General features: G+C 40.0%; 1 protein-coding gene across 3 annotated transcripts in view; it reads right to left on the bottom strand.

Moving 5' to 3' along the window:
• Positions 1-17698, bottom strand: part of atrn (attractin) — a 138449-nt gene that overhangs the window by 64162 nt on the left and 56589 nt on the right. For 2 of the 3 annotated variants that reach the window (XM_079692010.1, XM_079692012.1), the window contains exons 19-25: positions 16886-17023; positions 15365-15458; positions 13971-14023; positions 12639-12733; positions 8900-8978; positions 8270-8427; positions 1067-1128 (exon numbers count right to left, since the gene is read on the bottom strand). In XM_079692010.1, coding sequence (XP_079548136.1) covers positions 1067-1128; positions 8270-8427; positions 8900-8978; positions 12639-12733; positions 13971-14023; positions 15365-15458; positions 16886-17023 — 679 coding nt within the window. The remainder of the gene's footprint in view (positions 1-1066; positions 1129-8269; positions 8428-8899; positions 8979-12638; positions 12734-13970; positions 14024-15364; positions 15459-16885; positions 17024-17698) is intronic. The other variant, XM_079692011.1, reaches the window with a different exon arrangement.

Below are 17698 nucleotides of genomic sequence, written 5' to 3'. Positions count from 1 at the left end.
TGAAAAGTCAGATACAGATTATACTTAATGAGATACTTTCATACACTGAGTGCCTTTCAGCTCATTTACGATTAGGATATCGATAAAAATCGATATGCGATATCGATTGCAGGAGACTAACCATCACCTGCCGAGGCGGTGCTGAATGTAGGCAATGCCGTGGACTCGACTACTCACTTGATTTCAGTTTGACCTAGCTGGTCCAAAGTATTTTTGCTTTACCAAAAGAAGGGTGTATTTGCTCACATAAAATGTAAGAGAAAAGGAGAAAAATATCCACCAATGTACATTTTGTATATTTGTGACTGTCCTGCTTTGTCCTCATGGCAGTGTGTCTTAAAGGGGCCCTTTTATGTTTTTGGGGTATTACTTACTAGTGTATTGAATAGGATTTTGTGCATGTAAATTGTCTGCAAAGGCTAAAATCCCTCTCCCACAAAAACTCCGCCTGGCCGCAACAGAGTCAGCCAGCTAACCAATCAGAGCAGACTGGGCTCTGGTTTCAGACATAGGGTGAAAAGAGGTGCTGTAGCACAGGCAGTATGAGAACAATAAAGACCTTTTTGAACTTTAAAGGCACATTATTGGCGCAACATATAAATATGAACCTGGAGATTAGCATAATATGACCTATAAAATATTGTGAAATTTAGAAAAGTAATATTCAGGGGCTTAAAATATATACATATGCAACATGAGTTGGATACTGGATGGATACTCTACTCTATGATTTAGCACCAAAAGGTTGGATATGACACCACATCCACATTTCAAAGCAGTTCCATTTGGACCTGTGTGTTTCCTGTGTGATGTGGGGGAACAACACAAGACAACAGGAGCTGCATGTGTGTGCACTCTCCTGCTCCAACCAGTGAGCTGCAGCGCTCCTTCACGGTAATGGCTGGTGCACCACAGAGCAACCTTGGTGCTTCATCAGCATGGTTCACACACACTGCATCACACACACACACATAAACATTGAAGGCAACTGCTGCCACTTGAATTGCAACACATCTGCGGTTCAGAGCGAGTGAATTGACAAGAGGGGCGGAGGAGAGCTGCTCACCTGAAGAACGTGACGAAGAACTGCACCAGATCCATGAAGTTACTGTGCTGCGAGAAGGCGATCTATACAAGGGGAGAAGAGGACACCGTGCAGAGTCAGAAATATGCGTTATAATGGGGATTTCAAAAGAAGAGGTCAGCAATATATATTCATCAACATGCAGACTTTAGACTGACCTTGCAGGGCTGACAAAAGGAAGGCAAATGAGGGGGGGGGGGGGGTCATGCTGTCTCTTCTAACAAAGGCAGACAGTGCATATGTATGTAGTGTACACTTTGAATAATCAATGTAAATGTGTTATTGTGCACAAGTTAAATGAACCATACTATTTTCTAAGCTCTATGTATCTCTGTTGATGCTTCTTATGCAGTGCAGCACCTTATTTTGTAAACCCTACTCCCAAGACATGGCACACCTTTCACAAAGCTAGTTCTTGGAGTTTAGGTACAAATAAAAAACACCCTTAGGAATCAAAGTATTTTCATTGTGAATTAGAACACGGTCAGCGAGGCATGCAGCACTCCAATCGCTGGCTAAATCGGGGCCATAAAGTGAGTATCACTAGTGTAAAAGATAATGGATTTAAAAAGGGATTATTCTTCCCGATGGTAACACAACCACCGGGATGTGTCCAGTCTGCCTGCTTATCTAGTATCCACACTGCACACCTGTCACAGCGACATCACGACAGCTGCCCACACGCCTGCACCAAAAACCCTCATTCCTGCACTGTGAGCAGAAATATTCACTATGTAATCATCACAAGAGCATTTGGTACTAACGATATCCTGTCTTAATCAAGGTTGCCAGGGGTAACATTGGCAGTGCTTTACCACCTCCTCCTCCTCCTCCTCCTCCTCCTCTCTTCACATACGCCTACCACCCCCCGAAAATGCCTCACAATGAGCAGACTCGTACAGCAACACAACACTGCCTCTCTCTGGTAACATCGTGGCTCTGCAGCAGAATTCGCCTCACATGTCTTTTCTCCGAGGTGACACCTTGGACAAATCACAGCTCCTGCTTATTATTCGTGGCAAAGCGGGGATTTGCATACAATTCCAGTGGAAAAGAGACACAAGCCGGGAAACCCAGCTGTGTGCATGTCAGATTAACCTATGAATACTTAATATGTGATCAAAAAGTACAATACATGCATAGAAATTGCTTGATGGGTCGGAGTGTGTATAAATCCACAGTGACTTAGCAGAATAGCAGCACAGGGCCAGAAGCATTGGTCTCCGTGGTGAGATGACAGGGGGGTGTGAGTGTTTTGTGAAGGGCCCGGGGTCTAATTTACTTGTGTAGTCGGCACCATCTGGCTGCTAATGTGTTGCTGTTGATTACTGTTGAGCGCCGAATCCACAGTGTGATCATTTCATGCAGACTGTAGAACACTGAAGGGAAGTTCAGGTAGCCAAAACACCAAGAGAAAACTCGAAGAAAAATATGTCAGCAGAGTGGGTCTCAGTGGGTCGCCAACTGCTGTGGTCTGGTGTTTAGTTCAATGGGTATCAGAGTGCCCACAAAGGGCACTAATGTTGCTGAGATCAGGTGTTGGTCATTCAGGGCCCAACATGCAAACAATGACTGAGAGCTTTTAGCCAAGCATACAATCTGTCTTTATTTAGCTGATGAGTTGTTTATTCTAATAACTGTCTCTGTAGACAAGATGCTCTCTCCTTTATGGATGTCGATGTTATGGGATATTTTTGGAAATGTGAGTCATTAGGGTTATTGTTTCCAATTAGTCTTATTATTATTATTATTATATTTTACTGTTTAAACTGCTCTTGGGTTGTTTATAATTGGCATTTATATAATTCTCAGGAGGACATTTCTAGTTTTAGATACGTTATGTTTGACTTGATACTCCCATTACTGTTTAATTCTGATTTAATCGCATACTTAGACTTGTTTGACCCATTTCGTTTGACTGTCATTTTACACAACACTTCTCAAAAATTTTGGGAAATTACAATCCAAAATACTCCAAAGAAGCAGAACAGCATTTCCTGTGTAGACAAATTACTACAGAGATTTTTTTTTCAATGATTGTGAATTTTTAAGAAGCCAATGAGGTGTTTGCAATTAATAGGAAATGGTTTGAAAAATGTGACTTCCTGTGCTTATGAATGTAAATGGGAGGTTAAAAGTAAATGGATTAAGGATTTAATGTAGTTTAAAACTGTGAGTGTGACAGAGTCTCCTCTCTTTTCAAGGACAACACTAACTTAAACTCGAAAAAGTCAATGATTTAAGCTCCATGTCAATACTGCGTTTTTTTTCTGAAAGGTACAAGCAGACTGTCTCGCTGACATGATGTGCGATAACCGTTATTGTAGCGGCTAATCTCAAGTGTCAGCCTGTGTGGAGTTTTGGCCCCGGGAGGCAGGCTGACGCTCTCGTTACGGGCCCAGCGGAGGGCCACTCTTTAGGGGCCCTAAAGGATCTCGCAGCAGGGCCTGTCAGCCTGCCGCCGGGCACTGAGGCCGCTAAATATTCTGCCTCTAATGGCTTCTGACAGACGCTTGAACTCTATTGGAGGTTTGAAGGAAAGCGTCATTATCAGTCCGGGGGAGGGCGGCTCAACAGGTTCCACAGAAGAGGGAAGGGCAGACGGAAACTGAATGTTAAATACGGCAGAGCTGGACTTTGTGTGAGTGATACATTTATACTTGTGTGTTTATGTGCAGCTTCAAAGTACTGCATTATAGAATAATTATATCTAAAATATTTTGTATGGTTGTTTTTTTTATCTATTTTTTATATTTTGTAAATTCTTTAAATGTTGTTCAACCATATATATGTACAGTGAGTCTGTAAAACACAGTAAAAGAAAAACGTGTTTTTAAAAAAAAAAAATTATTCTAACTTTTATTTTTCCAATTATCTTGACTATTTATTAAATTATTTATTTATTTGTCATAGTTTATATTATCTAATGATATGCATTTTCTTATTTTTTTATATTATTTGTATGCATAAATACAAAAAATATGAATTAGCCGGCTGTTTTTACGGTGTTGCACGCTGGTGAAGTTTCTCAGCTAGTTTCCATCCTCTCTGTGATCAGTATCAAAACGCAGCCATCAGCAGCCATGCATGGCCCAGATAAACACTCCACAATCCACACAGAGAGCTGATAGCTGCAGCTGCTGCTCCACAGTGGGGTTTTAAATTGGAGGCTTTTCTAATCTCTACTATATCATGACATGTTCACTAAGGCACGGAGCAGGAGATCACAGCTCTTTAATGTAATTAGTCTGGGATTTGCGTTTCATTACAAACATCATTAAATTCAGATCCATTCTTCACCAGGAGAGGGGAAAAAAGAGGGGTGGGAGAACACCTCGCTGACTTAGCTCAGAGCAACTGATTTTACTTTGATGATGAAGTCATTAGTAAATTCACTTCAACCATTGTTATGGATCTCAATTTGGTGGGTCAAACGTATTAAATCATATAAGTGTCGTCCCTGCAATCCAACAGCTGTTCAGCTTGTCCTATCTAATACACATGAGGTAGTAAATAGTTTTATCTTCCAACAGATTTGTGTGGGTGAATCAATGTGTGCTGTTTATTAAATGCAACAGATTGAGTGGTGAAAGCAACAAGTGGAGCCAATGCCAAAGGACACAAACAAACCCTCTTGCAAATGGTGAGCAGGCTGTGCTAACGCTGCTCCTGCCCATGTGAAAGCACACAGAGACAACGTTGAGGTGGTGAGTCTGAGAGGGAGAAAGAGACAGCTCTGTACAGCGGCACACTAAAGCCAGGGAGTGAAGGCTTAGTTTGCACACAGCCCACTCTGAATGCAGCATGTGTTTCAACTTAACATTCCACTTTGCCCTTGCTCTTTCTCGGCTGCTGTTTATGAACCGTTTCCCAACACCCCGATCTCTGCCTGCCAACACTGGAGTGCCGAACGCCTACGATTACGCACCCACACATCCCAATGCCAAACTGCAAAAGACCACTGAAGGCAAGGAGAGAAAGGAAAAGGCAACAAAAGAGAAGAATGAAGAGGCTGTTATCAAGTTTGAAAAAGAATTCTGAGACGAGGAGCAGAGGCAGAAAAGGAACGATAAACAAGCGGAAAGTGTTACCTCGCTGACGAAGGTAAAGCTCCATGAGTACAATGAGGAAATGACACGCTAGCAGACCTACGTGCTTGAGTTTCAGGGATCCTCTATTTGATCCCACCCAGCAAGGCAAAAGGTGAGGAGGACCAGAGGAGGCAGAGAGGGGAGAAGACTCCCTGAACTCAGCTCTGTGTTCTGCTGGAGATCTCTTGAGGCTGGCTGCCAGCAGCTGGAGCTCTGAAGCTGAGAGAAACTAAAAGCCCTCACAAGGCAGGGCATGGAGGCAGGCTTTTTCTCCGCCGCAGGAGGAGGGCAGGGGGAAGGAGTTTGCTCGGGGCAACCAGTCAAATCACTTCCAGGAGTGATCGGGGGGGCACACAATCCAGGCCCAAAACACCCCGTGCACTCACTCACTGCTTCAAAATGTAATATTGATGCTGAAGTTATTCATCCTTTATCAAGCTGAAAACATACTCAAGAACTAACTACTCAGACATATCCTGAAAAATTCATATGTAGGCAAGCGAGTACAAAGCTGTAATGGTTGATTTATATTCTACTCCACATTGAAAGCACTGGTAGTAATGCAGTTGAGTAGAGCAGTGTTGTGATCAGAGTTAGAATTGATCAAATATCAAATTCACAATGTTTCAGTAAGATATACTTACAGTGCATTTTCCAAATATGTTGACGGTAGGATACCAAGTGAGCTGTCTTTGATCCAATATAATTCCATCATTCTCTATATCAGGGTTTTGTTTGGTTTTGCCTGTCCTTGTTTGTCTACGCTCCCTTATAATGTAAAGCGTCTTTGGGTTCAAGAAATGCGCTATAGAAATATAATTTTTTATTATTATTATTATTATTATTATAGGACACTACAGGGTGCATTATTATGCCTATACCATGGCAATAAACCACAGGTAAAAAGTTCTCCAGTTCTGCACACAGCACTTGTGTGTTTAACTAGAAAGTGCAAATAACAAATTCACAAAGCAAATGCTGCTGTTCTGTCCAACTTATGAACTTCATTTACTCCCTTAACCAAAGCCCATTGGTTTACGTATTACATTGGTGTGTAACTCTCTTATGTAACAGTTGAAATAAATGCTTGTTAAGACATTAGTGCTTTAATAAAGACTACTTTCATGAAGGCTTTTGTTCTAACTGTTTTAAAGTGTATTTGATTCAACTCTTATTTTTTTACATTTTTACCGTATTTGTTTTTTTGCAGACATGGCAGTTTCAGCAAGTTAAACCAAGGACAGGACAATGTGTATGTTCTATGGACATTTTCAAGGCTTGTGGTGGTGCTGTTGAGTGTTGCCAAAACTACCCAAAGTTATATCAATGGTCCAAGATGTTAAGCTAAGTGCACCTAAAACTTGCAACTGAGCAAAGACATTTGGATACCAAATCCATTATTAACGAGATGTACAGGTGTATGTTTTTTATGTACACCTGCTAGCAAATCAGAAACAAGCATCTTCCGTGGTATCAGGGGGGATTGCATTAGCAGAAAAGCCCCCATATAAAGAGTTAATACATATTAAATGGTCAGTTAATTCACACTGTGAGTAGACTGATGCAATGAAAGCCAAATGCCCAATTTTGACACACACACACAAAACACATCCACACACACACACACACACACAAAACACACACACACACACACACACACACACACACACCATTAACAGCGGAGGAAAAAGTCATGCTGACCAAATAAGAGAAATCTTTTATTTATTTATTTTTCACTGACCTAAATGCACTGGCGACTGTCAACATTTACTTTCTGCCATTACACCAGCCACCTTCTTTTTTGTTTGTAGAGTAGAAAAGTGGCTTTTAATAAGACAAGCTGAGCAGTCAGAAGAGAGGAAATTGACCGCAGATTTGCTGCAATTTCATCCAAAATATGTGGGTCTATCTCTGGATGTGTTTATTTATTTGCCCACATACACACAAGCCCAAATATGGCGCAACTTTACACACAAAAAGCACATTAGGAGACCTGAAGTGCTTAGATGCTTTTATTTAAAGTGCATGAATACATGTATTTTCAGCATTATACGTGCTGCTACAGTTGGTTAATATTCAGCACAGCGTTGCATGTTTTGGTTAGTACTCATGTTTAACTTGAGTAAATCATGCGGTTATTGGATTTTAAGGTTTTAGTAAAGAGGACATATTATGATGAACACACTTTAACAGTGCTTGTGTACATACATGTGGGTACCATCCAAACAAGAAACTGTGAAATTAGACATTTCAGTGGATTTTTTCAAAAACTTTGATGCCATGTTTTGTTCTTGCACCTCAATCAACCTGTAGTGGGAGTTGGGACTTTTTGAACTTTTATTCATGGTAAAATGTTTAAGAAACAACCGAAAATGAATGTATGAAGCTGAAAAGCACATGATATGTCCCCTTTAAGTCAAACTGCTCTTCAAATGTTTATTTGTATTTCTGAACTGGCTACATGTTTCATGTTAGAGGCCCAAATGTGAGACACGTTAATAAAAGAGTGCAATCTGATTGTTTCTCTGTTTTTGTTCTCCTAATGGCAAATCATTTCCTCTTTCCTTTTCTGTGCAAATTAGATATCCACATTCATTCCAGCCATCACCGACACTCGTTCTGTCCCACGTTGTCAGCACACAAAGCCTCCCATTTATAGATTTCAAGCGTCTTATCGAAGCCGTCAGCTTTCTTCCCCCGACACATCAGCCGTCATCTGATCCTCAGATGACACAGCTGAATGTGTCTTTCTGTCTGTCAGAATTAAATCTGCCATGTTCAGAATAATCTAAAGCATCTCCAAGACTGTCGCTGCTCTGCTGACAAGATTATATTAATTTGCTCTATTAATATATTGCCCTACTTTTTTTAAATCTTGGTTGATTCTGGTCTTTGGATGTAGCGGCTATAATTCAAGCAGGATGTGGTTTAGTGTTTAGTTTACATTTTCCTCACAAATATAAGTGTGTGCTTTTTATTTTAGTTGCATTATTAGTTTATTAATGTAACTAATGAAGCCCCACCAAAATGTAAACCACTTCCGAGCGGATTTCAGCCAGCCAAACATATTCTGTTTAGGTTGAACAAAGCTTACTTGAATCTTAATGGGCCAGGTGAAGTTGCTGACATAGACAAAGAAGGTTATGTTAGGGTTGTTGCGGAAGTCGAAGTTCTCGTTGGAGAAGCTGTCTTTGAACTCCTTGATGTTGCTCCGGGACACGATGGGGATCTCCTCCCCGGTCTGGGTGCCTGCTGGAGGACAGAGGAGAAATGACGTAGATGAAAATATGGAGGATGAAGAAGATGATGATGATGATGATGACATTGAAGTGTGAGGATGTCGGAAAAATTGAGTATGAGGGGAAAAACAAATAGGCCCATAAGATGAAGGCAGGTGGAGAAATGAAAAACAGGAGATACAATGTAACTTTTATTAAGTTAAAACAATAACGTTAACTCGTTTTTTATGTGATAACGTTTTTCCACCAAGTTCTAAACGACACTAATCAAACATGATAGCACTTTTAATTTATGTAAATGTAATTACAGAGAGATAGAAATAATGACTTTGAGTTTAACGTTCACTCCTGCATTAAACACAGCTCAGAATATGATAAATGTTTCCCGCCTCATTCAATTTGTCTTTCTGAAGACAGAGAACATGAAGCAGCCTACTACTCATTGTTTGATTGTTTCAGCGTTGAGTGTTTTTGTGGAGACTTACCACTGAAGCTTGTGGCCCAGGTGATGTTCAGGTTGAAGTTCTTGGAGGCGTTTATGAACATGTCCAGATCCCGGTTTGGCTGAGGAGGGAAAGAGAACAGAGAGCATGAAGTCACAATCATCATCAAAATTAGTGTCATTATGCAATATCATACAAAACACGGGATGAAAACGATGAATGATACTTTAAAGAGGACATATTATTCAAATTTTCAGGTTCATATTTGCATATATCTCTCCTGGGACTTGTCTCCATGCTTTAATGTTCAAAAAGCTCTTTATTTTTCTCATACTGCCTGTGCTGCAGCACCTCTTTTCACCCTCTGTCTGAAACCAGAACCCAGTCTGCTCTGATTGGTTAGCTGGCCGGCTCTGTTGTGATTGGTCAACCGCTTAGAGATGTCCCGCCCCTTAGCCTATCACGTGCAATGTGTTGGAGCGCTATCCAATGGAAGAATGAGTGTTACATAATGAAGTCACTATGCGTTTCAGGCAGGGGGGGTGGGGACGTTTGTACTATGTCCTAAAGCTCCTCTGCTTTATGAGGAATAGTGTGCCTGCGGCGTAGGGCACATTTGGGCCGGTAATGGAAGCTGCATTGGCTAAACTAATGTTTGAACAAGAGTCGATGTTGAAAATGATTTTCATTAAAGTACCGTAAGAGCAGCAGTGCAGCGATACCCGCTTTGATCACGTCAAGTAGATTTAAACGAGTCCTAATTCATGTTTACTTACTGATTGAAAGGCTGCGTTTGTGATTAATAATTGTAAAAGCTTCAGCGGGGATGAATGTTTAAAGTGGCTCTGTAAAAAAGCTCAAATTATTATTAAATATGTAAAATGTAAGTTTGCTTTTATGAATAATTCTTCAGCATCATTTGGCTAATTAAATAACTGCTGAATATAATCCAACTTTTGTCTTATTTTTTTGATTTACATACAATTACAGAAGCAAGACGTAGCTAAAATGTCATTTTCCTATTAATATCTAACACTTCTCTGTAACATTTATCATTTTATCTTTGTAATTTAGAACTGTCTTATTATATTTTAGCTTGTAATATTTCTATTTTCTTGGCTTCAAAATGACAGTTTTTAAGTGTATTTAAATGTTTGAATGTTTTTCGGTTGCACTTCATTGCAATGTTTTTCAAAAGCTGCATCGTGTTGAATTGTGCAATATAAATAAAGTTGCTTTGCCTGGGTTTCCATTTGTGGAAACATTTTGTCGGGGAAGAATACCATCTGGAATATTAAATCAGAGCCGTGTGTGTTAGTACCGGCTCCAGATGCTGCAGGCAGGTAAACAGGACAGGACGGCTTTTCATTTGCTGTGACAACATCTGTGTGTAGTTCACACACGATGATACACTGCAGACGGATGCCATTAACAGAGGGGGGGGGGGGGGGGGGGGGGGGGGGTGTGAAGCCAGTGTCGAGGGGATTTAGAAAGGAATGCCATTTTACTTTTAAGGTGGGGGTTTGGCTCCTCAATATATATCTGACTTCCAACTTTACGAGGTCATTCCTGGACATGCATGGGTTAAACCTGAAGACTCATATTTTTCTGTACAGCCCTGCGTTGAATAAATTATATTTGTGTGTCAAATGTTCCCGTCTACTTTTCTTTATTTTTTACAACTTTTATATTGTGGAAACTAAAATCCACTTTAAATTCCAGACTTCATAGACCCACACAGAAAAATAAGTTAACTCTACTTTCTGTTGATTATTCATTTTTGATTATATATTTAAAAGGAATGTCATTTCACTTTTAAGGTAGGGGTTTAGCTCCTCAATACTTCCAACTTTAGGAGGTCATTCCTGGAAATGTCTGAGTTAAACCTGAAGACTCACATTTTTCTGTACGGCCCTCATTTGGGAAATGACTTTTAAAAAAACAATACAAAATGTAAGACTACCTTTTTTATATTTTACTGTTGTTCTATTGTGATATATTGCATTTTTATACTCGTTCTTTTGTGATATATTGCATTTTTATACTTGTTCTTTTGTGATATATTGCATTTATATACTGTACCTTCTCAGTTAAGTATCATATTTTGTATGTAAAGCAGCTTGTTACTTGTTTTGAATAGAGCTTCATAAATGTAGTCTTATTGCATTTTTTGTTACCATTTTTTTTACAATGGTTGATAAGATGAGAGATCAGTGAGTGTTTTATTATTTTGGATTAGTTGTCGTATTATTTAATTTGAATAAATGAATTAATTTGACACTATTATCATATGATACTACTAAATGGTTTCTCTGCTTATACCTGCTTTGAATTCATTATGACTAGTCTTTTTTGTATTTTGTATTGGGGAGCCAATAATTATTGCATATGTAATAATTAGAGCTGTCAAATGATTAACATTTTTAATCAGATTAATCACAGCTTAAAAATTAATTAATCAGATTAATCACCATTCGAACTATGTCCAAAATATGCCATTTCGTGGGGAGTACCTTCAGGAAAGTCGCCGGGGGGGGGGGGCTAGTGGAGTACTTTGTGACCACAGTGTGAACGTTGTGATTAGCTGTTTTAGCGCAGTTCTCCAGTGAAGGGGGGGGGGGGGAAGTCTCCCTCCGCAGACGGTTGGCGTAGTTTTGGCACAATTCCGTTGTTCAGACAGACGTAAACAGCAGCCCTGTCTGTGCACACGGAGACCGACTCTGTCGTCCGGTGATCTAATCGCCTTCTGGAAAAGCTTCACAAGTACGTCGGTACGCAAATGCGCTTTGTGACACAAGTGACGGTACGCATTTCAGATATGCGTACGCATATAACCTGCGTAACAGTTATGTGCACCCCTGTACTACAGCAAAAGTATTCTCCGTCAGGACTTCCTGCAACAACACCACGCCGTTATCTTGATTCTGATTGGCCAGAAGACATGATCAAAGATGTTCTATTGAGAAGACGTGACAAAAGTTTTCAAAACCGTTTCTGGTCTTCGGTATTTCCAGACAAGTGGCTACTGAAATCAATCTTACTAACTGCTGTCTGTGCAATTCTCGGCGCGAGTTCGCGGACTTTATTTTGCTTACTTTAACATCATTTTTCATGGTGGGGCTAAGCCATTTCTTGGCATGGGTGTAGTCAGGGCCGCCCCTCCCTACAGGCCAATCACGCAGGCTGCAGGGGTCGCGGCCGCTCCGCCCAGAGGGCCGCGGCCGCTCCACTCCACTAGCACCCCCGACGCTCGCGAAACAGAGAGACTCATCATATAACTTTGCGTGGGGCCTCATGTTGGCCAGGGACGGCCCTGGGTGTAGTGTAGCCTACCCCAGCCATACCCAGGCGCTGCCACAGGTGGGATGTATGGGGCGGGCCATTCTGCACATGTGTTAAATGCGTTAAATATTTTTAACGCAATTAATTCCAAAAATTAATTACCGCTGTTAACGCGATAATTTTGACAGCATTAGTAATATATTGTGAATATTTGTGCATTTGTTGGTTCATGCGTCTGTACAATGATAAGCATGGATTACATTTTTGGAGACATTAATAAGATGGTTTTCTAAGCACAGCAACATTTGTTTACTTGTTTACATGTCTCTCTTAAAGAAAATAAGATATTTTGTTTATTGTTATGTATTTATCTTCAGAAGAAGCCTTGTTGTTTGACAGAGATGTGAGAAACTCATCATGTGGTGCTTTTCTTTCAGTCTTTAGTCCTGACAGAGCGACAGCTGTTGGGACGGTGGGGCGTTCACTGTCAGACACGTACCTCCTCAGGTGTGGCCACGAAGTTGATGGCGGTGTAGTAGCGGTCGTCCTCCTGCGACAGGCTGAAGGTGAACTGGTAGTCGATGAGCAGCGTGTCTGTTGGTAGTGATGGAGCCGAGGGGGGGGGGGGAGCGTTGGGGGGGATTGCCAAAGAAGAAGGAGAAGGAAAACTCAATAAGGCTAGTTTCAAAGTCAGACAAGAACATGCACTTTCTTAGATGGACCACCAGATGATAGTGTGTGTTGTCTGTGATAAGAGACTGTGTTCAAGCAGCTATTCGACAACAGCTGGAGATCACTGTCACCAGATAATAATGATCATTTATAAAAAGTTGACAAGTTTACAAACAAAATTAAACAAAAACCATGCTTGGATTAAATACATTCTCTTTGTGTGTCAAATGTTTCCGTCTACTTTCTTTTTTACACCTTTTATATTTCGGAAACTAAAATCCACTTTAAATTCCAGACTTCATAGACCCACACAGAAAAATAACTTAACTGTACTTTCTGTTGATTATTTATTTTTGATTATAGAGATTATATATTTAAAAATGTAATTGAATTGACAATTATATTAGAAAATTCGACAACTTTTACCAAACCAAGATTTAAACTGCTCTCAGTTTATTTATTTGTAATACTTTTCTCTCCTTGCATTTTCTTAACGCCTATGCTAATACTAAAACATGTATTTAGTAAACTACGTTTTCAAATTATTTTAATTGCATTGTTTACACATTACATTTGAATTATATATTTTTCAAATCATTTAAACGTTAAAGACACTTGATGATTTCATCAATAAACACAAATTAAATTGAATTCACATTTATAATATAAATGCCTGTTCATTTAAAGCAGATTAAAGAGAAAACGTCACAAAAAAAGTATGATTTTGTCGACTTACATTATTGATAGCTCCTTCCTGTTCTTAAATAACATTATTATGTTGATAAAAAAGGAGACAATTTAGTTTGAAGACCATTTAGATTATCAGAAAAAAAGTAGAGCTATTTAAATCCCATGGTCCCTCTGCATTCTCATATTCTCTGGTACATAATCATATTTGACAAGAATAATAATGACAGGAGACTGATCTGCTGTACTGCAGTCTCTGGAGAAAATGACTGTCATCACAGCGGGGAAAAAAAGAGAGACATGGTCCGTCATATGCTCTTCTCCATTCATCTGCAAATCACTTTCATTTGCGTCTCACTTTCCTTTCTTTCCATCAAACCACTTGAGACCTACTTTGATTTAAGAGCCATGTACAGTAACTGTCTTGGTATCGACCGGAACAAGGGAGAGGACTAATTGGAATTCCACTTACAGTAACATGTTCCTTTGAGGGGGTTGCCTTGGTAACGATTCTCAACCTCACACCTGAAAGAGAGAGGTGGACAATAAACGAAGGGAAATTAGCAAAAATGTGGGTGGAATGAAAAAAGAGGGAGGGGAAAAGAAAGGTGAATTAAAACGATTTAATTGCTGATAAAGCAAAACAAAAAACCAAGCAGGAGGAAATCCATGCATCCCAAACAGGGCTGAGAACACACAAACACACACACAGACACACAGTTGGAACCTTCAGTCTGCTGCAGGAAAACCACAATGCAAACGAAGCAGATCAAAGAAAAATAATGAAAGAAATGGAGCTGGCAGACGTCGCTAACAGAGACTTTTTTTGACAAAAAATTGACTAATTTTCATACACGGATCTGCACTGTATCTCAAGTTTTAATGGGTTTTGGAAAGCCCTATGGTAATGAAGGCCACAGATAAGATTAGTGCGGCTCAAACTAATGAACAGCTGTGATTACAGAAAGGCTAAAACAAGAGATAAAGGACTAGCAGGGTATTAGGCCTTTCTTTCAAACATATTAACATGCTAGCTTTAAGGTTTATTTAAAAAAAAGTGTTTTCTAAACAAAATCCTTGAATTTCAATTGGTTCATTAGCTTTGAATAAATACAAGTTATTTGAGAACATGTGCAAATCCATACAGCATACAAGTTTAAGCAACAACAACCAACTTTATAAAGCTGTATTTCCCATTCATTGACTCCATTGACGTTACATAAAGTCCTTGCGAGACTTAGCATTGAACTTTTTTCAATACTTTTATAACATAGAAAATGAAAAACTAAGGTAAAAGACTGCGTGGATAATTATTTTAAGAGTAAAGAAACTACTCATCTTATTAACCTCTGCAAAAAGCCACACGTTGACCATTGACAATCTTGAAAAGAAACATGTTTTCGGGAAACCCATATCACTAAACTATTTTCATGATATAAATTTAAGTTTTCCAAACCAAAGATGGTCAGGTTTGAAATCCAGGAACAGACCACGGAGCAGACTCTTGAAACCTACCCTTATTCGTGGTAATGATTTCTATGTGAACAGTGGCATGTCTGTCACACATTGGGATTATGGGTAGTGTAGTGATTGTCCATGACACAGCAAAAAAAGGAGGTTGATATCATATTTGTTTGTGGCTTCTACAGTAGCTTAAAACCGCCATTCAACAACCTCATGACCACATTATGGGTAATAATTTAAATCCTCAGTTAAGAATCTAAATTGGATTTTAATTCTGGGAAAACTCACTGTTCAGTTCTTTTCTGCATGTGCTGGAAAAACGGACTATTCTCCTACCCAGTAGTTCATTGCAGGTGCTATAATTAAGGTATCATTCAGCAAAAAGGAACATTTGAAACTCACAGGTGGCAGCGATCTCCTTTGATGCCCTTGGTGGTGCAGAAGCACTTCCCGTTGTTGGGGTTGCACATGCTGGCGTGGCCGTTGCACTTACAGGCTGAACAAAAGACATGAAACATAAAACTTTAAGTGCCTCTGTAAAGCAATACCATTCCTTTTTTACATTGAATGACTGCTATCAATCTAAATAACAGACTGCTAGTGAATCGTGAAGGTATAATATTATGTCGAGGGTGATATATCGACTCTTGTGAAAGGAAAGTGTACACTTATGTGAACAAAAATCTAATTTGATCTATATATCCCTTTATCACAAATGACACATTTGTCTTAGGGGGCTCTACATACTGTACAGCATATGAAGAACCTAGAAAAACTCCTTTAAGAAGTGTGTGTGTGTGTGTGTGTGTGTGTGTGTGTGTGTGTGTGTGTGTGTGTGTGTGTGTGTGTGTGTGTGTGTGTGTGTGTGTGTGTGTGTGTGGTGGGGGGGGGAATAAACAAAACCTGAGGGAGAGCAACAGAGGAATTATCCCTCTCACTGGATAAGAATAGGAGGAGTAGATGTCATGTTTCATAAGATGGGAACATGTTTGAAAAAGAAGCATCCAAATCTAAGCTTTTGTATGAGTTGTAAACTCTGCTTTTACTGAATGTGAACAGTCTCATTGATCAAGCAAAGGACAAGGTCGAAATACAAAATAGTGCTCCAATATCCAGTCGTTTAGGCCCAGCGCCAAATCTGTGCACAGAGGTTAAAACAACTTTAAACGCTGCATTTCCCACTCAAGCTCTGAGGTGACTTTAACGTCCCATGGGACAGTTTCAGTATCCGTCAACAGATGCCAAATGTTAGGTGTGGTGATTTGGAGGACCACTTTCAAAACTCCTGTATCGATGTTAGTGTCTGCCATCCTTGGCATTAAATCAATCTTAAATGATGGCTGAGCCGCGTGATATTAACAGCTGGAGAAGTCTTTGTAACAATGGGCCACAGCTGCTGGATATTGTGATTGTATGCCTCAGTTGTATCATTTTGGTGTATTCATCATCTCCATCTTATGGTATTGATTATGCATGTTTTTGCTTATGCTCATGAGGCCTCCTGAGTAAAACTTCTTTAAATAAGGTTAAGGAAAACATGCTTTAATGTCCCTGCTGCAAGTAAAGACGAAGCATAAACAAAGAATGAATAACATTTCCTGGTTTATTGCTGATGCAGAACAACTTAAATACATATTCTAAAACAACACCAGGAATTAGGGCGCAAAACAAAGAGGGAAAACGTACGTTGGCTGTGATACATTGCTTCGATAAATTAAGCCATCGAAGTAAAGGATGATTGATTTGTTGTCGTATCGACTCGATGTCAGCATTAGCTGCAGACCCGAGTAAATCTTAAATATCCCACGGGACCGCTTTACTGTGCGGCTATAAAACTGAATTGTGAAAACACTGACAAGTTAAATGAAGCTGTGCTCAGAGCCGACCGACTTCCTGATTCAGAGCCGACCCACAGGTACTCACGCTGGCAGTTGCCCCCGTTGGTGGGGTCTCCGTAGAAGCCGGAGATGCAGCTCTCGCAGTGCCGGCCGGTTGTCAGGTCCTCGCACTTCTCACACACGCTCTCGTTGACACACTGGCTGTGACCGTTACACTGACAGGCTGCCAGGAAGTAAACAGAGCACATACTGCATGAACATCACACGCCAAAAACATTTTTTTAAGTAAACAGCCCCAGGTCCAAAACATAAATTAATTTGTATTTTAATTTGCGAGTACAGAAAGTAATTTGCAGTCTGGGATCTGTTCCTGAACTGTCTGCTGGTGCTGCATGCGGAGACATCGTGTGACAAATAACTTTACTTTGATGTTCCCCATGCCTTCTAGGTTTTGAGGGGCTTCCAAATCTTACGAGAATCGACGACAAAACACAATCCAAAAAAATATCAAAAGTAGTCAAAATAGTATTTAATTAACAAAAGATGCCTACTCTCAAACTGACTCTCAAAATAACAAAACTTTATAGGTAGTGTGGGTATAGGTCAAGTGGTATACTTTCTTAGTTAGCGGCCAAAAAACGTTTTCCCTTCTCTTCAGGTACCGTATTTAGCTGTATCCTTCATCTCCTTACCCATATTTGTATTTTGTGTCTCTCCTGGGACATGTCTCCATGCTTTAATGTTCAAAAGCTCTTTATTTGTTCTCATACTGCCTGTGCTGCAGCACCCCTTTTCACCCTCTGTCTGAAACCAGAGCCCAGTCTGTTCTGATTGGTTAGCTGGCCGGCTCTGTTGTGATTGGTCAACCGCTTGGAGATGTCCCACCCCTTAGCCTATC

Source organism: Notothenia rossii (assembly GCF_949606895.1).
Source record: "Notothenia rossii genome assembly, chromosome: 7".
In the NCBI taxonomy this organism is placed as follows: Eukaryota; Metazoa; Chordata; class Actinopteri; order Perciformes; family Nototheniidae; genus Notothenia; species Notothenia rossii.
This window is presented reverse-complemented; position numbering and strand designations above follow the sequence as displayed.